Source organism: Anguilla anguilla, chromosome 17 (assembly GCF_013347855.1).
Source record: "Anguilla anguilla isolate fAngAng1 chromosome 17, fAngAng1.pri, whole genome shotgun sequence".
NCBI lineage: Eukaryota > Metazoa > Chordata > Actinopteri > Anguilliformes > Anguillidae > Anguilla > Anguilla anguilla.
The window spans coordinates 15,876,596-15,904,383 of NC_049217.1; the positions used below are offsets into that span (position 1 = coordinate 15,876,596).

A 27,788-nucleotide genomic window follows, 5' to 3' on the forward strand; every position below is an offset into this window, starting at 1 on the left:
CTGCTTCTTTGCCAAACATATGAAACAATATACATGTTTATACCAACACACACACACACACACACCTCAATGTTTATACCCACACACCTTTATATTCACTGTTCACCCCTCTCCCCCCCCCCCACACACACACACACAAGCACACACACACACCTCTATACTCAATGAAATGTATAACATGCATCCATCCATTTTCTAACTGCTAAATCCAAGCCAGATCACAATGGCAGCAGGGCAGTCAGAGCAGCTAAGGGTTAGGGTTAGGTAAGGTATCCCACGCCGCTCTGCTCGGCTCTCGCTCACCCAGAGAGACGGACTCCCGTCCCGACGGGCCCATCCTCCCCTTCTCCTTCTTGCCGAAGAGGCGGCCGATGGAAGACTTGATGCTTTTCTTCTTTGTGGATTTGTGCAGGGAGTCCTGGCTACTGTTAGCCGCACTCCCATCCGCTGAGAGACTGAGAGAGAGAGAGAGAGAGAGGGAGAGGGAGAGAGAGAGGGAGAGAGAGAGAGAGAGACAGAGAGAGAGAGAGAGAGAGAGAGAGAGAGACAGAGAGAGAGAGAGAGACAGATGGATGAGAATTTCTACAGGACACACACACAGACACACACACACGCACACACAAAAGACTGTGTGATGTCACATAGTGAGTATCTTCCAGACACCTTTCATGATGGGACACAACTGCACGTCAACAACAGGGCTGGGCTGTACAGACGAAAGGAAGATGAACAGGCAACTCCTAGCAAGCGAGAGACGCGTGTTACACACTCAGAGAGTACGCACTCAGAGAGCGCACGCTCGGAGAGCGCGCACTCGGAGAACGCGCGCTCGGAGAGCGCACACTCAGAGAGCACACTCAGAGAGCACACACTCAGAGAGCACACACAGTCGACGCACACTGAGCCGCGTGCACGGGTAACACACAGAGAGCAGTATATACAGATAACACACATAGAGCTGCTCCGGGATTGTCCTTTGCCCAGCTGGCTTCTGAGGCTGTGCTGGCTGACCGACCTGCGGAATTCGCGGCTATCGTCAAGCATGGCCCCGGGGTGCGTGTGGGTCATTCTGTCCAATCGCAGGGCGCGAGGGGTCGGCGGGGGGGTGGAGTCCGGGAGAGCCAGCGACCTGTCGTCCTCTTTATTGTTCTGGAGGGGAGAGGTTCGGGGTCCGGTTAATATCCCGCCACATCCCCCAGTGCCGCACGGGCACAAGCAACACCAGTCTTGAATTTTAGGCATGTGTACCCCTTTTTGACCTGCACATCTAAACCCGGGGGAATTTTACCGTACCCCGGTAGATCTGAGCTGGCGGGTGCGGCTCGATTCTCTGTTGCACAATGCTCTGTTTGTCTCTTGCAACCCAGGGCATACCTATTTTACTTATTTTATTTATTTTATGTGTGTAAAGCACTTTGTAACTTTGTTTTTGAAAAGTGCTATTCAAATAAAGTTTATTATTATTATTATTATTATTATTATTATTATACCAAACACCGTCGCTGCGGTATATTTTGGGTACCAGTGGCTTCTTCAAATTAATTCAAACATAAAGGGCTATGAGAAGCAATTTTATTTCCAATGCTGGTGTTTCCTTTTTTTTACTTTGAAAAGAAGCAAGCATTTGGCCAGACACATGCAGCATTGATAGTCATAGGCTATTTAGGGCCAATGAGCACCAGACAAAAAAGGGTGGATTTTACTGGTATAAAGTGATGCCTTGCTTAGTGTGTAGCAATACAGATGTCGTGTAATTTCAAGTATACAAATAGAGAGTAATTTCACTGAATAAATTATTCAATTTAGTTTAAGACTAATCGGGGATTAATGGTGCCCATGGTTGAACAGGTTTTAATAACTGAATAGGAGTTTTATTTTTCCAGGTCTTCTCTTTGTTATGGTACTGTTAGCTACCATAACTCAGCTTTATGCATTTATTTGCTGACTGGGGTACCTGCATTCCTTCGTTCCACGATGTACGTGAGCTCTAGCTGGAATGTAATCGCACCGGCCCCAGAAATGAAATCGGTCCATTTCTGGACCGAGTCTCGCTATCTTAGATCACATTTGGGCAAGTGCAGAAGCTCTGGGGCGGGTCCGGCGCAGGTGTGGGCCCTGCTTAGATGTGCCGGGGCAAATGGGGCAAGTGGGGCATTACAGGGCCTCTCTGGCTGTGTGGAAACAGCCGGAACTTTACCTCCTGTGACCACATGACTCCTTTTATCCACATTATAAGCCCTGTCCAATCAAAAATCACCTTGTTCAAATACTGTGTTGTATCTAAAGAACCGCAGTGCCATGACGCTAAGCCCGTTCACTTGAGATTTAAAGCTTCAATATCAAAAGCTACAAAGTTCTTACACTGCCCACTCCAGGAAGATTTTATATTGGTTGTTTGGACACCATGTTTTATAGCATAAATTACACATATTTTAGCCAATTAGCAGTGTCACCGTTTAGTGGGCTGACAACCAGAAGTGAACTTGCAGGGAACATGCACACACAACCGACGGGACCGAGTCAGACATCTTGCAGTCATTTTGACAAATGACACTGAAAATCAAAAGGAAACGCTATTATTTTCCTGTTCATAAATTCAGTAAAAGTATGAACACATCTTCATCTTGTAGCTTAATGAACACTTTGAATATAAGAAACAAGTGGTGGTAGAGGGCTACTGGTAAGAGAAAAACGGAAGAAACAATTGTGTAAAATAGGGCGACGCACCTGCTTGTCAGTCTCCCGTGCGGGCGAGTGAGGGATGCGGGGGGTGGAGTGGCCCGAGCTGGGGGGCGAGGGCGAGGCCAGGGTGGAGGAGGTGAGCGACTGGGGGATGAAGCCTCGCCCGGCCCCGTCCCGCCCGCCGCCCAGAGAGGACGGGGGCAGGGGGGGCCCGTCCAGCGCCACGCTGCTGACCCGACTCTCGATCTCCTCCGCCCTCAACTCCGTGCTCTCCTTCTCCTCCTGAATCAGCCTGGGGGGGGGGGGGGGGGGGGGGAGAGAGGGGGGAGTGGAGAGGGTGAGAGAGAAAGGGGGGGAGTGGAGAGGGCAAGAGAGAGAGAGAGATGGGGGGAGCGAAGAGGGGGAGCGAAGAGGGCGAGGGGGGGGGGGAGTGGAGGGGGCGAGAGAGAGTTGAGTTTTGAGTTTTAACGAACCTTTATTGTACAATGCCATTCGGCACAGCAAAATGAAGAAACCACCAAATCAAAAAGAACAACAAATACCAAGACACGCACAAGAAGGAACAAAAAAAAACCCCGTAATACTCAAAGTCAATGAGCACTCTTGATTGGACCAGAGATTTATACGCCCCAGTGATGTTCACCGTGACACCGGTTATTATTTTGTTCTTCTTGCTGAGGTACACCGCCATCTCACCCTGTCCCAGCAAGAAGTTAACAACGCAGCCCACTTTTCTCCTTTTACTGCTGCTGTGGATCCCAGAAATAACCCCCCGAACCGTGAACCCTAAAAACAGGACAGAAATGTAAAGAGGACCCCTCAACACAGCCCAGCTACACCAAGCAATGGAGAGCGCTAACGCTGATGCTAATCTGCTTCGAGTAAAAAACCTGTAACGTCTCCATCTGCAGTGCATTATGGGTACCGTTTTCCGTCCCTTCACGGAAAAGACCCACAAAAGGAGAAAAAGCAGAACAACATCAGTCCCTCTGTGCTCTAAAAACAACCTGTGTTCCAATGAGGCCTTCTTAAAAACAGGGCAGATTTTTTTTCCTCCACGTGCTATTTATTAAGCGACGCATGAATCGGACGCACAGACGTACCACGGTAAAGCAAAGCAGATGCCCTCTTAAAATATGCACAGCTATTACTTACTAATCTGTCACCAGCAGAGGCCAGTTTGTAATTTTTTTTTTTTTTTTTTTTTTTTTTTACTTCAGGAAGAGTCCTAAGTCCTGTTCGTGAAATGTGCTGACAGTTGGAAAGCCTTGCACGCTCCAGTTCTCCTCACTCTTCAAATTTTCCGTTTTTTTTTGGAGTTAAAATTTTTTTTTCGGCCGCGTCCAGATCTGCTTGAGCAGAGCGGCAGCACACCTCCAGGCTCGTTAAGGGGCTAATTAGTAATATCTGCGCATATTTCAGGAACACATCTGCGTCGCATTACTGCAGTGGGCCAGTGCAGCTTGTTCTCCAAGTTAGACTGTTACCAAAGTAAGGCGTCTTTTTCTATAAGGTTGTCCCGACTCTTCTCTCTTATCAACCCCTTTACAACAACTGTGCTGAAATTGGTTCTACTTGCTTGCAAGATCTATGCTCCTCAGAAACAGCTACTTCCTGGTTAAGCTCCGCCCAGTTCACTCATATGTGTATCTCTAGCAGTACAGACAGAAGTTACCCAGCTGTTAAAGTTTGCCATTGTCCTGCTTGCTGTCATCAATGTACTACGTGATTGGAGTAGAGTTCCTGAGTGGTTGCTATGCGATGACATAAGTCTTCTATCCTACTCCTCCCATTGGTCGCCTTACACTCCCCTCCCTTAAAGATCCCTCCCAGTCATGGCTTTTCTCTACTCTGCTGCCTAGTGGTGGAATGAGCTCCCTGCTACAATCAGGACAGCAGAGCCACTGCCTATCTTCCACCACTGACCAAAACTGCACCTTATTTACACAGCACCTTGGCTCACCTAATGACGAACTGTGAGCATTGATCATGGCTTTACTAGCCCCAAGAATGCAAACCTGTTAAACTACATCCTCAAACCCATTTCCTGTTTGAAGGGACTACATACTAAGTTCCCCTCTTACACCTACTCTGGTGTTTAACTGTAGTTCAATGTGTTTGGTGCTTTTAAGTTGGGATGGGTATCATTTAGATTTTGTTGACACAGATGCTGAAATGATACTTTTAAAATGTTAACCTGAATTGATACCTTCTGACCTAAACAATTAACAACTGTTACAGGCCTGAATGTGAGTGTGTAAGTCATTGTGGATGTGAGAGTCTGTTACAGGCCTGAATGTGAGTGTGTAAGTCATTGTGGATGTGAGAGTCTGTTATAGGTCTGAATGTGAGTGTGTAAGTCATTGTGGATGTGAGAGTCTGTTATAGGTCTGAATGTGAGTGTGTTATATTGTTTTACGGCAGGGCCAGGCCACATCCGCTGCCAGGCCACACCCACTTGATCTCCTTGTTGATGGCCTCCAGCTGCTCCTGCAGCATGATGGCGAGCGTCTGCACGTCCGTCTGCCCGCTCGGCGACAGGAGCTCCGAGCCGAAGAGCGTCTCGCGGTCCTCCTCCTCCTCGTCCGAGCAGCCGCCCTCCACGCCGCCCTCGAACCCGGGGGCGAGCAGCGCACCGCCTTCCCATTCCCCGTACTGCGGGAAGGGGGGGGGACAGGGAGGGGTCAGGGGTCAGGGGTCACAGAGGTCACCGCAGCCGTTCAGTGTGAGTGAGGTTTAATCGAGCTCATAAACCGCTTACAAAGCTACAATCAGCTTTCAATCTCAGACCTCCAATGAAATGAAATGAGTTTCTAAGAGAAGAGCGCCCTGGTTGGCTCTTATTAGCGAACATGTGCTAGCTCCACCCATTGCGGTTCTCGCCTTGCTCGCGTCCTCCCTGGCGGGGCCCCATCGCCCGCGGTGAGGCCTCCGGACCACGCCCCCCGAGGCCGCGTTGCCGTAGTGATCCAGGTGCGCGGTGGAGCCGGCCGGGAGGGACCCGCCCCCTTGGGAGTACCTGAGCTCGAGCGCGCTTCCTGGAAGAGACCTGGGAGACAGAGGGAGCCGGGTATGAAACGGCTGGCTCATCACATCACCGTTTACATCTGAGCTAAGCTCCGCCCATCTGGACTCGGACTCTTATTGTCGGGATGGGGGAGCGGCTGCGGGAGTGGGAGGGGCTAACCTGGTGTAGGAGGAGGAGCCGGGCCTCCCTCTCAACTGATCCAGCTCCAGCTGAAGTCTTTCCAGCTCGGCGATCAGCTGATCCTGTCAGAGGGGGGGGGGGGGAGAAGTGAGAGAGAGCGAGAGAGAGACAGGGAGAGAGAGAGAGGGAGAAAGGGAGGGGTAGGATTGTGAGAGAGAGAGAGAGACAGGGAAAGAGAGAGAGGTAGTAGTGTGACAGAGAAGCAGGGAGAGAATGAGAGAGGAAAAGAGAGAGATGTTTGTTACAGAGTACGCTGACTGAAGGTCAAGACCACGCTAAAGGCTTCATAACAGAGGTGTGAAATGTACCTTGTTTGCTAAAAGATCGTCTTGTATTTTCTTCATATTTGCCAGTTCCTCAGAAAGAGAATTCTAGGAGGACGATGAAAAAAATATTTTGTCATTTTTTCAAATTTGTGCTGATTTTTCGACAGCAATATGTATTCAACTTCAAGAATTAAGTTGACGAACAATTCTCCTCAGAAGAGTTCAGACAACAAATATGGTGACATCATCACCATAGAACACATATGAGTAACACCACAGAGTCAAAAGAGTAACCTAAATGTGTCTGAGGGAGGTGGGTGGAGGATACTAAAGGGAATGGGAGGTCTGTGGGAGGTGGGGGGAGGATACTGAAGGGAATGGGAGGTCTGTGGGAGGTGGGGGGAGGATACTAAAGGGAGCAGGAGGTCTGGGGGAGGTGGGGAGAGGATACTAAAGGGAATGGGAGGTCTGGGGGAGGTGGGGAGAGGATACTAAAGGGAATGGGAGGTATGGGGACGATGGGGGGAGGATACTGAAGGGAGCAGGAGGTCTGGAGGAGGTGGGGGGAGGATACTGAAGGGCCCAAGAGGTGTGGGGGAGGTGGGGGGAGGATACTAAAGGGAATGGGAGGTATGGGGGAGGTTGGTGGAGGATACTAAAGGGAATGGGAGGTCTGGGGGAGGTGGGGGGAGGATACTAAAGGGAATGGGAGGTATGGGGGAGGTGGGGGGAGGATACTAAAGGGAAGGGGAGGTCTGGGGGAGGTGGGGGGAGGATACTAAAGGGAAGGGGAGGTCTAGGGGAGGTGGGGGGAGGATACTAAAGGGAGCAGGAGGTATAGGGGAGGTGGGGGGAGGATACTGAAGGGTCCAGGAGGTGTGGGGGAGGATACTGAAGGACACAGGAGGTGTGGGGGAGGTGGGGGGAGGATACTAAAGGGCACAGGAGGTGTGGGGGAGGTGGGGGGAGGATACTGAAGGGAATGGGAGGTCTGGGGGAGGTGGGGGGAGGATACTAAAGGGAGCAGGAGGTGTGGGGGAGGTGGGGGGAGGATACGAATCTCCTCCAGGCAGATGTGCGGGGAGGTAGGGGGAGGCTACTGGAAGGCAGAGCAGGGAGGTGTGTGTCGGAGGCTGGGGGCGAGGATAACCTCTCCCAGGGCAGCCATCCTCTCTTCAGGGAGGCAGACCAGAGAGTCGTGATCTCCTCCTCTTAAGAGAATTTTGACCGCTTTTGGCTTTCTCAGAGAGAGCTTTCATGCCTCGTGTCGCCGAGAGCGTTTGTGTTAGTGCTCGTCCTTCACCACTCCCTGCGCAGCCCTGGGGCGGGGAAACGAGCAACCCCGAGATGATCAACAAGGTGCAGTCTCTCCATCCAATCCTAAGAGAAGAATGGAGAAAGAGGAAGAGAGAGAGAGATAGAGAGACATAGAGAGAGAGAGAGCGAATGATCTTCATCTAAGCATGTTTGCATTGTGCATAACGTGGATTTGTTTCAAGCTAAAACTTCTGGTTCTCGGGTTATTTACGAAACATCAGGAAAAGCACAGTTAATGTTCCCAGCCCAGACCTGTGTCCAGTTTACTGAATAGCCCTGAATAGCCCCTGAATGTTTTTAAATCTGAAAGGAATATGGCAGGACTGGCCTTAGGGTGTTATTCAGTTCTGCTTTTCACAGTAACACGTTCAGTGTTGAATCAACTCTTACAGAGTACACATGGTCCCTTTTGGAGCTGAATGAACACTCAACATTTCACTGTGGTCAGGTTAAAAAAAACGAATTTGAAATGTGGACGTGTGGAAATGCAGATGTCTATCAGGAATGATTTTCAGTGGGATCTGTGGTTTGGAACAGTAAGCATGTCCTAAGACTGTGCGGGGATGTGCTTTAAGCAGCTGCCGTTAGCTGGGTCCAGGCTCTCCGGTTTCTATGGTATACTATGGTATTCTATGGTATACGCACCTATGGCTGCTTTGCTAGCCCTGCTGCGGTTTGCTAGGCAAGGAAAGCGCTGCCAAGCTGAACAGACTGAGACATAGTAAAACCCTGAGGTGTGCAAGGGAGGAAAGCGCTATAAATAGACGATAATAATGAGAGAGAGAGAGAGGAAGAGGAGAGAGAGAGAGAGAGAGAGGGGTTGGGGGTTGAGTATGATCGGGGGGAGAGGGGGAGGTACAGAGCAGTAGTCACCCTCTGTACCTGAGAGGGGGGGTGGAGAAGAAGAGGGGGAGAGGACAAGAAGAGGGGGGGGGGGGTGGAGAAGGAGAGGGAGGAGAGGGGGGAGAGAGGGAGGGACAGAGCAGTAGTCACCCTCTGTAACTCCTGATTCTTCTCCTCCAGTTGTGCTTCCATCTGCCGCAACCGCTCCTCGAAGTTGCCATGGCGTTCCTCTGCCTGAGAGACACAATGAGGTGAGAGAGAATGAGACAGGGAGAGAGAGAGAGAGAGAGAGAGAAGCAAGGACACACTCAGACAGACCTTACCATACTCTAACTTACCATACTCTACTGCAACTGGTACTTTCTGTATGCCGTACATACATATAACTATACAGCCAGGCAAACTAACTAATAGAGGAACAGACATACAGACAGGCAGACTGACAGACAGTCATACAGACATATACAGATGACAGACATGCAAACATACACTCAGATAACAGACACAGAGGCAAATAGACAAATACAGACAGAAGCAGAAATAGACAGATTGACAGACAGATACACAGACAGACTGAAAAACACAGACAGAGAGACAGGCGGACACAAATAGAGACAGATAGGGATGGGCAAATTCAGTTGGACCATACGATCATCAGAGACACAGAAATAGATGGACAGAGAGACAGACAAGCTCAGACACGCAGACCAATAAACATGGCTCAGCAGACACACTGGCACAGACTGATAAATACAGATAGCCCAGAACAGCCAATCAGAAACAGCGACAAACATGGACAGACATGCGGACAGACAGACAAACAGACAGACAGGCAAGTGGAGAGATGGACAGATAGACAGGCAGACTGACAAGCAGGCAGGTGAACACACAGACAGATGGACAGACGGATAGACAGGCAGGCAGAGAGGCAGACTGACAGACAGACAGGCAGAGAGGCAGACTGACAGACAGACAGACAGGCAGAGAGACAGACAGACAGGCAGATGGACATATAGACAGACAGACAGACGAACAGACAGACAGACAGACGGACAGGCAGAGAGACAGACAGACAGACAGATGGACAGGCAGACAGACAGACAGATGGACATACAGACGGACAGACGGACAGACTGGCAGACAGACAGACAGACAGATGGACAGGCGGACAGACGGACAGACTGGCAGACAGACAGACAGACAGATGGACAGACAGGCAGATGGACATATAGACAGACAGACAGACGAACAGACAGACAGACAGACGGACAGGCAGAGAGACAGACAGACAGATGGACAGGCAGACAGACAGACAGACGGACAGGCAGAGAGACAGACAGACAGACAGATGGACAGGCAGACAGACAGACAGACGGACAGACGGACCTTGTTGAGGGCCGCCACCCTCTGGGCGAGCTGCGCCTCTATCTCCGGCAGGGTCTCGGCCCTCTGCAGCGTCTGCTGCAGCTTCTGCTTGGCGTCGTCCAGCCGCTCCTGCAGCTGCCTGTTCTTCTCCTCGCTCTGGAGAGGAAGAGGAGAGGGGGAGTGAGCGAGGAAGAGCGCAGGCCCGCATCACAAAAGGGCCGAGACCGCCAGAGGGGCTGAAGTGCGTCACCTGTCTGTAGAGAGACTCCTTGCTGGCCAGCTCATTCTCCAGCTTGTCTTTAATGTCGTGGAGAGAGGTGGCCTCCCTCTGTGCACTGAGATACCTGTATAACACACACACAAAAACACACAGCCCTATGAGGACATAATCGTACCCGTGTAACACACACACAGCCTTATGAGGACACTATCCCACCTGCGTAACACATACATCCCTTTGAGGACACTATCATACCAGTGTAACACACATATCCCCATGAGGACACCATTATACTTGCAAAACACACACACAGCCCGATAAAGAACCATCATATACCTGTGTAACACACGCACACACACAGCCCTATGAGGACACCATCATACCTGTGTAACACACACACACACACACACACACACACATACAGCTCTATCAGGACACCATCATACCATGTAACACACACATACACACACACACACACACACAGCCCTATGAGGACACCATCATACCTGTGTAACACACACGCACACACAGCCTTATGAGGACACCATCATACCTGTGTAACACTCACACACACACACACACACACACACACACACACACACACATACAGCTCTATCAGGACACCATCATACCATGTAATGTACACATCCCTACAAGGACGCCATCATACTGCGTTAACACACACAGCCCTATGAGGACACACTGCATGAAGAACAGAGTTTCTGGAAAATGTCCAACCCGTTAAATCTCTGTGAAATTTGGGGTGTGTCAGTCGTGTGTCAGTGAGCAGTAGTTTCTCTGTGTCAACACCTGTTTTCCAGAAACTCCCAGGCCACGTCTGTGATTGGGGATTTCTGGACTGGTAAATTCCCGATTAATTCCACCATGAGGGACACAAAGATACCACAGTAACACACATGCACACACACACACTCATGCACGGACACAAGCATGCACGCAAACACACACACACACACACACACACTGTGTCCGAATGAATTACCTGTGCTTCAGTAACCTGTGTTCTAATGAGTCACTTGTACTTTAGCAACCTGTGTTCTAATGAGTTACCTGTACTTTAGTAACCTGTGTTCCAATGAGTTACCTGTACTTTAGTAACCTGTGTTCCAATGAGTTACCTGCACTTAGTAACCTGTGTTCCAATGAGTTACCGGCACTTTAGTAACCTGTGTTCCAATGAGTTACCTGTACTTTAGTAACCTGTGTTCCAGTAACCTGTGTTCCAGTGAGTTACCTGTACTTTAGTAACCTGTGTTCCAGTGAGTTACCTGCGCTCCAGCGTGGTGATCCGCTCCTCCATGTCCTCTCTCTGACAGAGAGCCTGGGAGAGGGAGAGAAGAGGGTCGCATAGCTGTGATGCCGAAGCCGCAGTAATCGCACGATCGCACACACACACACACGGCGAACGAGCCTCATTCCACAAGCGCCGCAGGCAGGCGAACGCCGTCGCAAACGAAAAAGAGCGCAGGCGACAGACAAACGCAAAGAGACGAAAACGGCGCAGGGGCTCAGGAGCTCTGAAACACGGCCGGCGGCTCAAACGAACGCCCGCCCCGCGCGACGGACTCCCCCGCGAGGACAAACAAACGCAGACGTCCACGTGGCGGGCGGCAAGCTCGCCGGTCTGCGCGGAGACCCGACCGTCCCGCTTCCGGAACGCGCCGCGGCCGTGCGAGCACGTGGCGCGAACACGACGCGGTTTTCGCAGACCAGGCGAAAACCGATAAATGCAAAATCGACAAAATGCCCGTCGGGGATTTACGCGCGAACGCGGAGAAAGGCTGATCATCCGCTTCGGCGGAGTTCCTCACGGGCTTCTGTCCCAGGAGCGCGTTCGGGGGCGCTCCCACATTCGGGGAGGGATCGCGCGGATTCAGGACGTCGCGTCGTACGGATTAACGGATTAACGCTCGCTTGCCGCGGGAAACAAAAGGCGGGGCGGCGCGGATCGAGGCCAAAGGCGCGGGCTCGAACCCGTCCACCCGCCGCTCTGGTTCTGTCGCGAGCGCTGCTCGAGCGAGTCGATGACACGCTCGTCCCATTCCAGGCCAGCTGCGGTTAGCTTCCTCCGAACGCGAGGACTTATCTCGGGCTACGCTTCGCACGCAACACGGACAAAAGCCTTTCGTTTGGCGGTTGTGTTTACCGGTTCACTGACACCTCCGTGCCAGATGGCAACTGCTGCCCCGCATACCAGAAGATTTTTTTCGAGCTTTCTCCCAGAACAGGCCAATTATACCCTAGAGGCACTTGACTAGGCAATTAGGGAACAATTTACTGTAATCACAATGACGTACACTCGTGTAACTCTACTATATGCAAATAAATATTATTAATAATATTATTATAATTATATAGACATGATTATATTGATAACAACAACTACAAAAACACAACAATAACAGCAACAACAACAACAACAACAACAAAACAATAATAATAATAATAATAATAATAATAATAATAATAATAATAATGATCCCACCTCTTTCACATCCCTCTGTAGTTTCTGATTGGCTTCTTCAGATTTCGTAACCTCCCTTCTGGCTGCAGCGAGCTGTTCCTCTATTTCTCCTACCTGGCAGAGGGAGAGAAAGAGACGTGAATTAAAGGGAAACAGTGAGACTGGATCGCAGAGTAATGCTCAGCCACTCGTGTTTTTCGCGTCCATTCGTGTTGCGACTGCAGTTTTGCGACTGCTCTCGGATCAAGTGGCGGCAATTGTCCACAAGAGGGCAGTGGAGAACTCAGTTTGCGTCCACGTCTCTGAGCGCAGTGTTACTGGCATTGCTTCACTGCGTGCAGGAGCCAGAGCATTGCTTCAGGAGCGTACGCTGTGGATTAGACGCTCACTGTCAAAGATAATCGCCAAAGCGTGAGTTCCCCACCCCGCCAGCGCCAAACATCGCCTGACGCACTCGCGTACCTGCCGACACATGAGAGCCAGTCTCTCCTTCAGCTGGGAGAGTTCTGATCTCTGTCGCTCTATCTCTCCTTCTCTCTGCCTGTCGATCTCTCCATCATCCAGAATGGAGGAAGGACCGTTGGGCAGCCGCTGTGGGGAGAATGAAGCGAGGGAGGGAGGGAAGGGAGGAGAGGGGGGAGAGAGAGGTAATGGAAGGAAATGTGAAGGAGAAATCGTAAGAGCTGGATGTGAGACAGCAACTGAGCACAGGTGAAGGTTTATATTTCTATCTTTGTAAGGACTTCCAATCAATGACACACACACACTTACACTCAGACACACACAAACACACACACACACACACATATGCTCAAACACACACACACACACACTTACACTCAGACACACACAAACACACACACACCCACACTCAAACACACACACACACACGCACATACACACACACCTCCTCACCTCTCTTCCATTATCCAACCCTTGTTGTCGTCTTTTTATTTGGTCTCTTAAAGAATGCACCTGAAAGTGAGAGGTGAACTAGGTCAGGCACGCCGTCACACACACAGTCACACAGTCATTTATAAACCTGTGAAAACTCTCCCGTTAGAGCTGAGGTTTACGCAGCATATGTACAACACAGAGAGAGAGAGTTAGAGACGTGAGCTTTACACAGTGTGTGTACGACACACACAGTGACACACAGAGAGAGAGAGTTAGAGACGTGAGCTTCATACAGCGAGTGTACAACACACACAGCGACAGAGAGAGAGATAGTTAGAGATGTGAGCTTTACGCAGTGGGAGAGAGAGGAAGTGACACGCACAGAGAGACAGGAAGTGACACAGTTCAGTCGTACCTCCTGTGAGGAGCTCTCCAGTTCCTCCTCCAAAACAGCCACTCTCTCCAGAGCAACGCGCAGCCTCTCCCGAACCTGCAGCGACATAAATACATACATAAATAGATGGAGGGATATGACAGAGGAAGAGAGACATGAACCAAGGCAATATGGACAGATGGACAGGAGGGTAAAAATGTAATTAGCAAAGAGGAACGAACACTGACAGTTCTGCTTACGACTACCTTCCATGACTGATGGCTACATTGACCAATCCCTGAGCTGGGTTATCCATTTAGGGCTTGCCATGCACACTGTGGGCCTATCAGAACATGCTCCCCCACCCCCAGACCCACCCCAAGACCTCAATGGCAGTAGGTAAAGGAAAACCCCCAGGAGTGAGGAGGGGTAAAAACTCTCCCAACTGAAGCTCTCCCAAAATTACAATGAAATGCCTGTCGCCTCATTTCAACCCCCAATTTACATAGTAGCAGCTCCCTATCTGAACATTAAGGGAAATAAAAGGTAACTAGGACACTAGGACATTATCCTCCTGTATGAGGGGCATGATAAATATTATCATGCAGATAGAAAAACCATACATTATAGAGACTGGCTTAAACTGCCCCTTCAACCATACCTTAGATATTCAGTAACAGAGCTCTCTCCCTCCCTCTCTTCCTCCCACTCTCTCCTACCCATTTTTGCTCCCTCCCTCTCTCCCTCCCTCTCTGACCCTCTCTCTCTATGCTTCCCTCTCTCCCTCCCCCTTTCTCACTGTCCTCCTCTTGTTCCCTCCCTCTCTCCCTTCCTCTCTCTCCCCCTCTCCCCCTCCCACTCTCCCTCCCCCCTCCCTCTCTCTCTCCCCTCTCTCCTGTCCCTCTCTCTCTCCCCCTCTCTCCCTCCTCCCTCCCTCTCTCCCTCCTCCCACCCCTCCCTCTCTCTCTCCCCTCTCCCTCTCTCTCCCTCTCACTCCCCCTCTCCCCCTCCCTCCCCCCTCTCCCCCTCTCCCTCTCCCCCCTCCCTCCCCCCCTCTCTCTCCCCCCTCCCTCACTCCCTCTCTCCCTCCCCCTCTCCCCCTCTCCCTCCCCCCCCTCTCCCTCCCCCCCTCCCTCCCCCTCTCCCTCCCCCCTCTCCCCTCTCCCTCCCTCGCTCCCCCTCTCCACCCACCTTCTCGTCCAGGGCCTTGTGGTGCTCGAACAGAGACTTGAGGGCCTTGAGCACCTCCACCTCGCTGGAGACGCCGGCGGGGGACTGGGCCTGCCTCTTCACCACCGTCATCCTCAGGCTGCGCTCGTGACGCGACACCAGGCACTCCAGGTGCTCCAGCAGCAGCTGGGGAGAGACCGGCCCACGTCACACACTCAACACACACACTCAACACAGGCTGAACACAAACACACTGAAAACACACTGAACACCTGGCACTCCAGGTGCTGCAGCAGCAGCTGGAGAGAGGCCAGCTCACTTCACACACTCAACACAGGCTGAACACAGGCTGAACACACACACTGAACACCAGGCACTCCAGGTACTCCAGCAACAGCTGGGGAGAGACTAGACCATGTCACTCACACGGTCTAGTTGTAGGTAAACTGAACACTAGATACACTTCAATGGCATCATTAGGCTGAATGGCCTGTTCTTGTCATTATTGCTATGTCATGTCATGTCATGTTATGTCATACAAGTTTCTTCTGTGTTGCTGAGTGATGTCAGTTCAAGCCTTAATGGACAGGCGAGGAGTTGCAAAGGCCAGAGCCACAGAGTCCGAAGGGAGCAGCTGACTGCTGGAATGCTGACACCTCTCACAAGCTCAACCAGCCACACATTCAGTAGATACGGGCTGACCGAAGGTAGCTGGTGAAAGTGACATGAAATCGTCTTTATAATTTTTATTTTTTTTATTTTTTTTTTGGAATTGCACAAGCAGGAGCCATTTTTGTTCCTGTTGACGCGTTGCTGCATTTATACATGAAGCCACATCACATTTTCCCTTGAGCACATCGTCAGGCCGAATGCGTCAGACAAATTCATTAAAATTAAAGAAGAGATTAAGTGTAGTTATAAAAAAATGAATTAGGTAACACACACACACACACCCCTGGATGTGTAATGTCACTGTTGCATGTAGAACCAAAATGCATATTCATATATTCTAGCTGTAGACCTCAAACCCGCTGATGCCCATCTAGCAGCCACTGTGAAGCCAGCAAATTGTGAGAAACTAGTGTAAATATCTACAATGCCCTTCATCACGCCCAAAAACCATCAGGGCTGAAAAAATAGACTAAAACAGAAATATTATCATTTTTTGAACTCCAGAAAGTGGACTATCCCTACAGTGAACTACAGCACATCAGTTGCAGCAACGGCTCACAAGGCTCTGATTGGTCCTTAACAGATCACAAGGCTCTGATTGGCCCTTAACGGCTCACAAGGATCTAATTGGTCCTTAATGGCTCACAAGGATCTGATTGGTCCATAATGGCTCACAAGGATCTGATTGGTCCTTAATGGCTCACAAGGCTCTGATTGGTCCTTAACGGCTCACAAGGCTCTGATTGGTCCTTAACGGCTCGCAAGGCTCTGATTGGTCCTTAATTGCTCACAAGGCTCTGATTGGTCCTTAATTGCTCAGTGATGGCCCAGAATTCCCTGCTGAGCACACGAGTGCCATCTGCGGCGCGCAGCCAATCAGACACTGCCCAGGAAGGCTTTCATTCGGCAGGGTAATCCCCACCAATCAATCAATCCGTCAGTCCATCAATCAATAAATCAGTCAATCTACTTTTTTAATTTCTATGTAAAATTTCATTTATATAGCACAATTTACAAAGAATTTCTCACAAATATGCTTCACAGTATCCCCCAGTGTGAAACCCAACAAAGCCAGAGAGGTAGCAGTGACAATAAAAGCTCGGGTGGGATGTTGGAAGAACCCTTATGAGGAACCTGACTGATGAGGGAGGCCCTTCCTCCTCTAGCCAGCACCACATCACGCGACAGTGCAGCGCTTCACAGTCTCCACCCTGGCTTTTCCTACAGCCTCTCAACCAACAAAGCTAACTGAAAATACTGTAAGTTCTACCGTGATGTTGCGCTTGAATATATTTGAACAGAAAGCAGGTTCATTCGCTTTGATCTGGAACCCTTCCCCAAATGGTCAACAGTCAATGGCTGTACCCTGTTTCATCATCATCCGGGCTGATTTCAGCTGAAGGTCAGTCGGTTAATCGATTAAACATTTAAACTCTTTCAAAAGGAACCGTTCGCCACAGCGTATTAGCATTTTGACCAAAGTTCTAAAAGGCATATAGAATATATTATCTGTGTGAGATCATACATGATGTGGGCCAGCCCACCTCAGTGGGTCCCTTAGCCCCACTCATACAATGGAAAAGAGAGAGGGAAAGAGAAGGAGAGAGGGAGGGATAGATAGATAGATAGATAGAGGTAGATGATAAAAATCTAATCTGTTGACAGGGGGAGGGAGGACAGAGGGGGAGCTGTCCAGACTCAGTGGTGCTGAAACGCCAGAGAGAGAGAGGGGGGGAGGGACAGAGAGAGACAGAGAGAGGGATAGAGAAATGAGGGAAAGCTAGATAAAAAAAAGAGAGGAGGGAAGGAGAGCAGGAGAGTGGGAGTGAGGGAGCGGGAAAAAGAGGGAGGGTGAGAAAGAGAGGAAATGTGGTAAATAAATGTAATAAATGAAATAAAATTGCTTGGAAATGCAAAAAGAAATTAAAGAGTGAAAGAGAGACAGCTAAGAGAAACAATACAGGAGAAATGAAGAGCAGACTGAAATAGACCCAGAGAGAGAGAGAGAGAGAGGGAGGGAGGGAGGGAGGGAGGGAGGGAGAAAGGCACAGTGTTCACCTCTGAGCTGGGAAGGGAAACTGTAAGCTCTTCAAGAGCAACCATATATCGCAAATTAGAATATAAATTGAAATATATTTCTAATATAAATGATAAAATACAATTTGATAGGCATTTACACAGCATGTGTGCCTGTGCTCTGGTGAATTTATGTTGTCTGTTGTAATAAAACCATTAAATGATTCATTGTCCCAGAAAATGATTCATTTCAGACAGCAGATGGCTTATCAAACTTCCACAGCTAAAAAAAATGCAGGGAAGAATCCATCAAAATCTACTACTTGTCCTGCGTACACGTTCGTGTACATATGTGTGCGTCTGCTGTTGCTCGTCAATGAAAAGGCTGTTCGTAAGGACAGATGACATCACGGAGGGGAACGAAAACCAGCGCACAGCTTGAGTCTTACGTTCTCGGATGACTGATTTCTATACTGTGCACAAAAATCATTTTGCGCAATGAGTCAACATTACCACTACTTGATTCAGTCTTTATATCTAACGTGTTGCCTTTGTCGACTTGGCTGCCAGATCGACATGTGACATCTCACCAGATTAATCATTAACCCTTGCAGTTCTAAGCCAATTTTCCCAAATGTTCGGTACTCTCTGATTTATATATGAATATATATATATTTAAATATTAGCCTATAATTCAACCTGAAATGTAATGCCTATTTTTCAGCACAAACTTATTCCTGCTCTCTCCTACGTGCTGAAAGAAACTTCACCAAGCAGCCAATCAAGTGACACCTCTGCGCTTAACGCTGCCCCGCCTCCACAGTTCAACGAATCAACGCTATAGATGACACAAGAATGAAAGGGTCAGATTCGGGGATTCAACGCGAGGGACGACCACTAGGGGTCGCCGTAAAGGACAGTTAAGCCCAAGCCTGGAGCCTTGAGGGGGGAGACGCTAACGGGGGAGACGCTAGCGGGGGAGACGCTAACGGGGGGAGACGCTAGCGGGGGGAGACGCTAGCGGGGGAGACGCTAACGGGGGGAGACGCTAGCGGGGGAGACGCTAACGGGGGGAGACGCTAGCGGGGGGAGGCGCTAACGGGGGAGACGCTAACGGGCGGAGACGCTAGCGGGGGGAGACGCTAGCGGGGGGAGACGCTAGCGGGGGGAGACGCTAACGGGCGGAGACACCAACGGGCGGAGACGCCAGCGGGGGGAGACGCTAGCGGGGGGAGGCGCTAACGGGGGAGACGCTAACAGGCGGAGACGCTAGCGGGGGGAGACGCTAACGGGGAGACGCTAACGGGGGGAGACGCTAACGGATGGAGACGCTAACGGGGGAGACGCTAGCGGGGGGAGACGCTAACGGGCGGAGACGCTAACGGGCGGAGACGCTAACGGGGGGGAGACGCTAACGGGGGGAGGCGCTAACGGGGGAGACGCTAACGGGGGGGAGACGCTAACGGGCAGAGACGCTAGCGGGGGGAGACGCTAACGGGCGGAGACGCTAACAGGCGGAGACGCTAACGGGCGGAGACGCTAACGGGCGGAGACGCTAACGGGGAGACGCTAACGGGGGGAGACGCTAACGGGGGAGACGCTAGCGGGGGAGACGCTAACGGGCAGAGACGCTAACGGGCGGAGACGCTAACGGGCGGAGACGCTAACGGGGGAGACGCTAACGGGGGGAGACGCTAGCGGGGGAGACGCTAACGGATGGAGACGCTAACGGGGGAGACGCTAGCGGGGGAGACGCTAACGGATGGAGACGCTAACGGGGGAGACGCTAACGGGGGGAGACGCTAACGGGGGAGACGCTAACAGGCGGAGGCGCTAACGGGGGGAGACGCTAGCGGGCGGAGACGCTAACGGGGGGAGACGCTAGCGGGCGGAGACGCTAACGGGCGGAGACGCTAACAGGCGGAGACGCTAGCGGGCGGAGACGCTAACAGGCGGAGACGCTAGCGGGCGGAGACGCTAACAGGCGGAGACGCTAGCGGGCGGAGACGCTAGCGGGCGGAGACGCTAACAGGCGGAGACGCTAGCGGGCGGAGACGCTAACGGGCGGAGACGCTAGCGGGCGGAGACGCTAGCGGGCGGACGCAGAGACTGACCCGCGTGTTGTTCCTCTCAGCCTTCAGCTCGGCGATCTCCTCCTCCCGCTCCAGCAGCTGCTCCCGGCACACGTTCAGCTCTTTGGTCAGGACCGCGAACTCCTGTGGAGAGAGGGCGGGGCACACGGTCAACCGCCAACCAATCAGAAACGCACACAACCGACGGCAAAAAAAATGAACACGCACACTTGGCCCACTTTCAATTCAAACGGCTTCTCATGTCACACACATTCCACGTACGTGCATATTGCTAAAGCTAGCAAAGTGTTGATTAAAAGGTTACGTCGTTCTTACACACACACACACCACGCATCCGTCATGAGTACACACGCTGGTTCGCAAATACACACTTGAAGAATCGCTTTAAGTCGAAACCGAACATGCTGACAGTTGGCTTCACGTGAAGATGTCCAACAAACAAAACGATGGAAACCAAAAAAAGATACGAGAGTTAGACAACAACAGGAGAGCGCAATTGATTTGTTCTCTGCTGCGTCTCCTCGTATCATGTGTCGCCACCGACATAAAAAAAACGCCACTCAGGGCCTAAAGAGCGCCATTTTGCTGCTGTTGATTTTCCGAAAAGGGTAAGGCAAATCGTTTTTTAGGACCTTTCTGCTTTTATGAAATTACCATCACCCTTTGACTGACATTGCATCAAATGAAAACACCTGAAACTAAAAAAGTTTACACTTGCATGATCAAAACAATAAAACACGGTACTGATTCAGAATGCATATTTATTGACTAAAAATCATAAGTTTCTTTAAATATAAGAAAAAAAAGGTACATTAGCAAACACTCAGCTCATAAGAAGAAGTTATATCAAACACTAGACCCACCTAGTTGTTTGTGTTATGAAACTCGCAACTGTACCAAGCCAGCTGTGATATAAAACATAATATTTGTTATTTGTGCTAGTTAGTATCAGTTATTGGTGTAGCGATAGTTATCCAGTTTGCAATTCACAGCAAATTAGCATTGACAACAGTAACCCATCACTCTGACACCTTCTGTATGCATTCCTGCATATAATGTGATGTTACACTCTTAAAAGATATAGCCCAGAACATATTAAAACTACATTTAGCAAATACCCTAAAGCCAATTACAAGTATTTTGCACTGCATCCTCAAACCGCGTCTTGCATCGACAGTGACACTTAATGCGACGCCGTTTGGATAATAGCACTATTGGCTGTATGACACTAATAACTTGGCATCATTACTGTTCCTCGTTCGCTCGAAGAAACGTCCCCACCCCTATTAGGGAGAGGCCTTTGATTCGTTCGTTTCGAGCGCAGCAGGTCTTTCCCGTTGTCCGAACCTTGCATCGGGGTAGCGCGCCCAGAGAGAACGCAGAGTCGCAGAAGAACTATTTATACACGGGAAGAGAGGGACGGCGACGCGTTAACGCACAGCTGGGAGAGCCGCGAACGCAGAGAAACAAGGTTGCGCGTCGCTTTTACGGAGGCGGCTAAAATAGACCGTTAATGTGACGAACGCTAAATAGGTTATTTTCTCTGCAAACCGGTTTCTGTGCGGCCTGTGTATCTACCTCGGACAAGGCACTATGAAGAAGACCGGGTCTATAAATATGCCGATCAGGTCTGAAGGCTCTTTTTTTTGCCGTCTGACCACTGTTTGACCTGAAGGGTCCCCTGCATGGCATTAAGAAGGGATGGGGTTTGTCTAGATTAACTGGGAAAAACTGATTATCAAACGTGCAACGAGCTCAGTCAGAGGCAGTGGACTCGTGTGTGTGTCATAAACACACGCACCAGCAGCTTTTGACGGATGATAGCAGGAAAGTCTGTTAAGCAGTAAAGCTGTTACTTTAGAAACCATAAAACACAATTAGTTAACTAATCAGGGTTAATCGCACACTTGACTAAAGAGTCCCTACATAAAAATGAAGCATTAAAATGGGGTGTCTCGTGGCGTAGCCTGTATAGCGCTGTCCACATGCTCATTGCGAGCCGCGACGTCGGTGGTTTGAGTCCGACCGCGCGACCTCTGTCACATGTCTCTCCCTCTCTTCCCCACCCCTCCTGTCCCTCTACACCGTCCTGTCAAATAAAGCTGAAAACCCCATAAAGTAATAAATGCAATGATGTATTTTTAAAGAATTATCACATATTTTACTCAAACCAACTTCTTTCTGCAATGTACGGCACAGTGGCAGTGTTTAATTCAATTTCAGGTTCAATTTTATTTATATAGTGCTTTTTTTACAGACACTTTCACAAAGATGTGTTATATGATGGACAACTAGGAAACTAATACCTATTAAATTAGGAAATACCAAGCCTGATCCCCCCCCAAAAAACCAGCAAATGAGGTAAACAAAATTCCCCAGTCAAACGACGTGCTTCCATACTGTGACCGGTTAAAGGCTCCAGTCGATCTACATGTGCACAGGTGAACTGAAGAAACATCTAGCAATAGCTTACATGGTTTATGATTGTTGCAGTCTGCATTCCTGAATAGGCCAATGTTGTGTCAGGGCAAAAAATAAAATAAAAAATAATCCGTTCTGTAAGACCACTCTCACTCATTCAAGTGGCAAAAATGTGTCATCTGGCAAGATTACATCACATTAAATTTAGGCATTTAGCAGATGGTCTTACCCAGAGTGACTTACATAAGTGCGTACAATCAGGCTAGTGCCCAACAGCAGGAGTCAATGCACAATGTCACAATGTTACAACATAAAGCTATATGCCATAGCAAGTGCCAGAGAGAGATGGAAAATGCAGCATTATTATGAACCAAGTAGGCTAGAGGATATAGTATTAGATTTAGCATAGGTATAGCTAGTGTACGTGTGCAAAATGTTCAGAGCTGTACAGCATTAGATGATCCAGGGCACAGTTTAATTGATCAGATTAATGGTCTGACACAAAAACAGGCCTAAAGACAGGATGTAGCATTTGAAGATAGCACACCGACCATTTTTAACTGAAGCTCACAAGCAGAGCAGGGTGTTTTCAGACACTCCCTTACTGAGCTCAGGAGCACAGAGCTGGGTGTTTTCAGACACTCCCTTTCTGAGCTCATGAACACAGAGCTGGGTTTTTTCAGAGGCTCCCTTACTGAGCTCAGGAGCACAGAGCTGGGTGTTTTCAGACACTCCCTTTCTGACTCATGAGCACAGAGCTGGGTGTTTTCAGACGCTCCCTTACTGAGCTCAGGAGCACAGAGCTGGGTGTTTTCAGACGCCCCCTTTCTGAGCTCATGAGCACAGAGCTGGGTTTTTTCAAACGCTCCCTTCTTGACTACGTGACGAGCCTGTGTTTACATGGAGGTGAGGATGGGGGCGTTTTACACGTATCTCTATAAGTGCCCTAACGTAGGTGAACTGTGTAAATCAATTCTGCAGCGAGAGAAACCGAACAGCTCAGCGTATCGGATGCTCGTCTGTGCATTAGCCTTCCCCTGCAACCCCTGCTGACCAATCGCGTAACCCCCCCACCCCCCCCCCCCCACACCTCGACCTGACCGCGCACCCCACCGCCCTGACGCGGCGTCCTTAAGCTCCGCCCCCTTCTCCACACAGAAGGGAAACGCATTCGCCGTAAGGCCCGAGACCATAGAGTGTGTTTGATATAGACCACAAATGCACCATAGTACCTCCATTTTGTCAGAATGGAAAAAGATGCGATAGAACAAAAGGGCTTCAAAAATAGGCCACCAAATGACAGCTGAGAGAAGAGAGCGGACTCTATCTGGCTCCCGCCCAGGGCCCAGGACAGCCGAAGCTCCGCCCACGGCTCATACTCTAACGGTCACGGTCTGATTATGGGCTGTCCTGAGGTCAAGTTCCACGGTCACGTTCAGTCCATATCTGGTCAGGACATCCCGGCCTGATAGTATAATGGTTAGGGGGGCTGGGCTTTACCAGAGTGGGGGTGTAGTATAATGGTTAGGGGGGCTGGGCTTTACGAGGGTGGGGGTGTATTATAATGGTTAGGGGGCTGGGCTTTATCAGGGTGGGGGTGTAGTATAATGGTTAGGGGGGCTGAGCTTTACCAGGGTGGGGGTGTAGTATAATGGTTAGGGGGCTGAGCTTTACGAGGGTGGGGTGTATTATAATGGTTAGGGGGCTGGGCTTTATCAGGGTGGGGGTGTAGTATAATGGTTAGGGGGGCTGAGCTTTACCAGGGTGGGGGTGTAGTATAATGGTTAGGGGGCTGAGCTTTACGAGGGTGGGGGTGTATTATAATGGTTAGGGGGCTGGGCTTTATCAGGGTGGGGGTGTAGTATAATGGTTAGGGGGGCTGAGCTTTACCAGGGTGGGGGTGTAGTATAATGGTTAGGGGGGTTGAGCTCTACCAGAGTGGGGGTGTAGTATAATGGTTAGGGGGGCTGAGCTTTACCAGGGTGGGGGTGTAGTATAATGGCTGGGGGGGCTGGGCTTTACCAGGGTGGGGGTGTATTATAATGGTTAGGGGGCTGAGCTTTATCAGGGTGGGGGTGTAGTATAATGGTTAGGGGGCTGGGCTTTATCAGGGTGGGGGTGTAGTATAATGGCTAGGGGGGCTGGGCTCTAACAGGGTGGGGGTGTAGTATAATGGTTAGGGGGCTGAGCTTTACCAGGGTGGGGGTGTAGTATAATGGTTAGGGGGCTGAGCTTTATCAGGGTGGGGGTGTAGTATAATGGTCAGGGGGCTGTGCTTTACCAGGGTGGGGGTGTAGTATAATGGTTAGGGGGCTGGGCTTTACCAGGGTGGGGGTGTAGTATAATGGTTAGGGGGCTGGGCTTTACCAGGGTGGGGGTGTAGTATAATGGTTAGGGGGGCTGAGCTTTATCAGGGTGGGGGTGTAGTATAATGGTTAGGGGGCTGGGCTTTACCAGGGTGGGGGTGTAGTATAATGGTTAGGGGGCTGAGCTCTACCAGGGTGGGGGTGTAGTATAATGGTTAGGGGGGCTGAGCTTTACCAGGGTGGGGGTGTAGTATAATGGTTAGGGGGCTGAGCTTTATCAGGGTGGGGGTGTAGTATAATGGTTAGGGGGCTGAGCTCTACCAGGGTGGGGGTGTAGTATAATGGTTAGGGGGGCTGAGCTTTACCAGGGTGGGGGTGTAGTATAATGGTTAGGGGGCTGAGCTCTACCAGGGTGGGGGTGTAGTATAATGGTTAGGGGGGCTGAGCTTTACCAGGGTGGGGGTGTAGTATAATGGTTAGGGGGCTGAGCTTTACCAGGGTGGGGGTGTAGTATAATGGTTAGGGGGGCTGAGCTTTATCAGGGTGGGGGTGTAGTATAATGGTTAGGGGGGCTGAGCTCTACCAGGGTGGGGGTGTAGTATAATGGCTGGGGGGGCTGGGCTTTACCAGGGTGGGGGTGTAGTATAATGGCTAGGGGGGCTGGGCTCTAACAGGGTGGGGGTTTATATTACTTTTTGGCTAAATAAGACAAAAAGATTTGTCAATGGGGTGAGACAATTTTACTTGTCAAGCAAAAAATAACTTAAAACAAGCTAATATTTTCTATTTGAGAGAAAGAAATAAGATATTAAGTTTCATTATAAGACTAAAATACTTACAGAGAGAGAGAGAGAGAGAGAGAGATGAACGGAAAGAGGAGGGGAGGGGGAGAAATGTACAGATGGGGGGCACAGTGGGCTAATTCGAACCCGGCATTCCGGGAGCGCGTCCCCCTGCGAACGGGCTAGAATTCCGACTGGCACCGCCTTCCCACAATCCCTTGTTCCTGCCCTCCGACCTCTCCCGCATTCCTTCTCGCGGCGCGGTCGCGGAGATCGAATGATTATCAATTTACTGGAGTCCTTTAAACTGTGCTGGTTACCCGCTCTCTCCCTCTCCCACCCTCCCTCCCTCCCTCTCTCTCTCTATGTGTTAATGCACCGCATCTAAGAATAGATTCCAGAAACCAGCTAATTAGTATGCAGCAATATGCAAATCGTCTGAATCGTTAGCGGCCCTGCCTGTTTCATGCTACCGGCTCGCTCGTTCGCTCGCTCGCGCACGCGTGAATCTCCTCTCCTTCATGCCAAAGTCAGGACAGTAAACGCGGAGATGTACTGAATCAGCTATGTGAGAGTGCCGTGCCCATAAAACTCTCCCTCTCTCTCTCTCTCTCTCTCTCTCCTCCTCTCTCAAAATGGCAGCATTAGCACACTGTCAGTCCACGGTATGTAAATTACCTTAATCCCCTTCTCAGCGGACCGGTGTCTAGCCTGTACTGTAAATGCACACGTGAGTCTTCACTTCTTAAAACCGCCACTAGAACGGCTCAAACACCATTCTAGCCCTCCTCTCTCTCTCTCTCTCTCTCTCTCTCTCTCTCTCACAGATGTGAGCGTCTGTCACTCAGTACGTACAGCACTCCCCGTCTCTCTCACCTTGACCGGGACGGCCGCCTCACTCTGAAAGCGCTCCTTGCGCGTTTGAATAACAGCACCCAAACAGAGGGCCCTAACGCTGGCAGGAACGCGAGCCGTTGGTGTCTGCCGATAACGCCCGTCTGAAATTCGAGACGGGGCCGGGCTCGTCCGGGGGTTCGGATTTCAACGATCGCGGCGCATGTTCTCAGCGGCAATATTTTCGTCCGCTTCCTGCCCATCCCAGCCGACAAAAGAACCCAAACAAAACTGCAGACTCTCGACGGGGATCCCAGCACGCTCCACTCCCGTTACAATCCCAGATACAAGCCAAGATTTTGGTCCCTAAACATTCCTGGAAATCCAGTGTAAACATTTTTCGCAGTTTCCTAGATATGCCTTGAACAGTATTTTTAAGTCAGAAGGAACACGACAGGCATTTCAAATTCTTAAAATGTCACTGGCAGGCATCTTTGACGTATCATGGCCAAACGAACCATCAGGGGATGTCATCTACACGTGACCTCCTTGGAGCACGTCCCGAGAGCTTGTTTGGAACAATAAATACGTCCTACGCCGTTTTGAGGTACGTATGTCGTTTGCCACGACATTAGCGTACAACGTGAGTCAACCCAGAACATTCTCCAGTGTTCTAATGTTTTGCGCTGTCTCACTATTGCGTTGATTCCTCCAGTAAAATGAGGAGGAGAGGGCCGTGGCAAACGCAGCACGTATGAGCTGCTCCTCAAAGCCGTCAGGACTAAAATTTGACAGCTGCCCGCCTGTAATTTTCTCTGGACCTCACAAGTACAGTGTGTATCCTCACCTCCAGCGAGACCTGGCATAATGGCCATGCGAGAGAATACAAATACTTCCTTTGTTTCCTCTCCGTTTTTTTGTCTCTGCGTCTTCCCTCTACCCACTCCACACCTCTCCCTTCGTCACTCTTCCGCTTTCTCTCCAAATCTCTCTGTCCGTACCTCATCCTCTATCCCTCCATCCTCTCCATATCTTTCTGTCCCTAGCTCTCCCACATTCCCTCTCTCCACTCTGCATCCCTCCATCCCCTGCTCTCCCTCGTTCCCCCTCTCTCTGTTCTGCATCCCTCCATCCCCTGCTCTCCCTCATTCCCTCTCTCTTCGCTCCATATCCCTCCATCCCCTGCTCTCCCTTGTTCCCTCTCTCTCCCGGCTCTGGTGGTCTCTCTGGATGTCCTCCTCTCAGTGACCTCCTCACCTGTAGGTCTCCGTTCCTCACACTCACGTTTTCCAAAGAACGTCCCAGTGCTTCCGACACAAAGCCTCTCCCAAAACGTTCCCTGTGCCCCCCGCCGCCCCCCTCCCCCCCCACAGCGGAGAATAGGCATCTACCCCATATCCCAGTCCTGGATCTGCACAATATCCCACCTGGCCGTCGACTGAGGGCAGGTTTACCCGGACACGCACGGCGGATATTTCCAGGAATGAGCAGAGCGTCTAACATGAGTAAATGTCTTCAAAATGATTTCACCAAACAACACACTCACGCTTGGGCAATTCGAATGGCCACACCCACAAACACACTCGTACATGCACATGCACGCATGTACACACGCACACACACACACACACACGTACACACAGGCACACACACACAGACACTCACACACACACAGACACCCACACACACTCACACACACACACACTCACACACGCACACGCACACGCACACACTCACACACGCACACACGCACACACACACACACACGTACACACAGGCACACACACACAGACACTCACACACATACAGACACACACTCACACACAGACAGACACCCA

The 27,788-nt window shown here is 50.5% G+C and overlaps 1 protein-coding gene across 1 annotated transcript in view; it reads right to left on the minus strand.

Annotated features, from left to right (window-relative positions):
• ppfia3 (PTPRF interacting protein alpha 3) overlaps positions 1 to 27,788 on the minus strand; it is a 49,798-nt gene that overhangs the window by 16,800 nt on the left and 5,210 nt on the right. Inside the window, exons 3-21 of the mRNA XM_035398918.1 lie at positions 19,629 to 19,730; positions 14,848 to 15,012; positions 13,699 to 13,773; positions 13,302 to 13,361; positions 12,849 to 12,977; positions 12,408 to 12,500; positions 11,191 to 11,243; positions 9,932 to 10,025; positions 9,703 to 9,837; positions 8,453 to 8,550; positions 8,347 to 8,355; positions 7,018 to 7,147; positions 6,199 to 6,261; positions 5,870 to 5,952; positions 5,566 to 5,731; positions 5,141 to 5,337; positions 2,728 to 2,974; positions 1,016 to 1,149; positions 304 to 455 (exon numbers count right to left, since the gene is read on the minus strand). Coding sequence (XP_035254809.1) covers positions 304 to 455; positions 1,016 to 1,149; positions 2,728 to 2,974; positions 5,141 to 5,337; positions 5,566 to 5,731; positions 5,870 to 5,952; positions 6,199 to 6,261; positions 7,018 to 7,147; positions 8,347 to 8,355; positions 8,453 to 8,550; positions 9,703 to 9,837; positions 9,932 to 10,025; positions 11,191 to 11,243; positions 12,408 to 12,500; positions 12,849 to 12,977; positions 13,302 to 13,361; positions 13,699 to 13,773; positions 14,848 to 15,012; positions 19,629 to 19,730 — 2,185 coding nt within the window. The remainder of the gene's footprint in view (positions 1 to 303; positions 456 to 1,015; positions 1,150 to 2,727; positions 2,975 to 5,140; positions 5,338 to 5,565; positions 5,732 to 5,869; positions 5,953 to 6,198; positions 6,262 to 7,017; positions 7,148 to 8,346; positions 8,356 to 8,452; positions 8,551 to 9,702; positions 9,838 to 9,931; positions 10,026 to 11,190; positions 11,244 to 12,407; positions 12,501 to 12,848; positions 12,978 to 13,301; positions 13,362 to 13,698; positions 13,774 to 14,847; positions 15,013 to 19,628; positions 19,731 to 27,788) is intronic.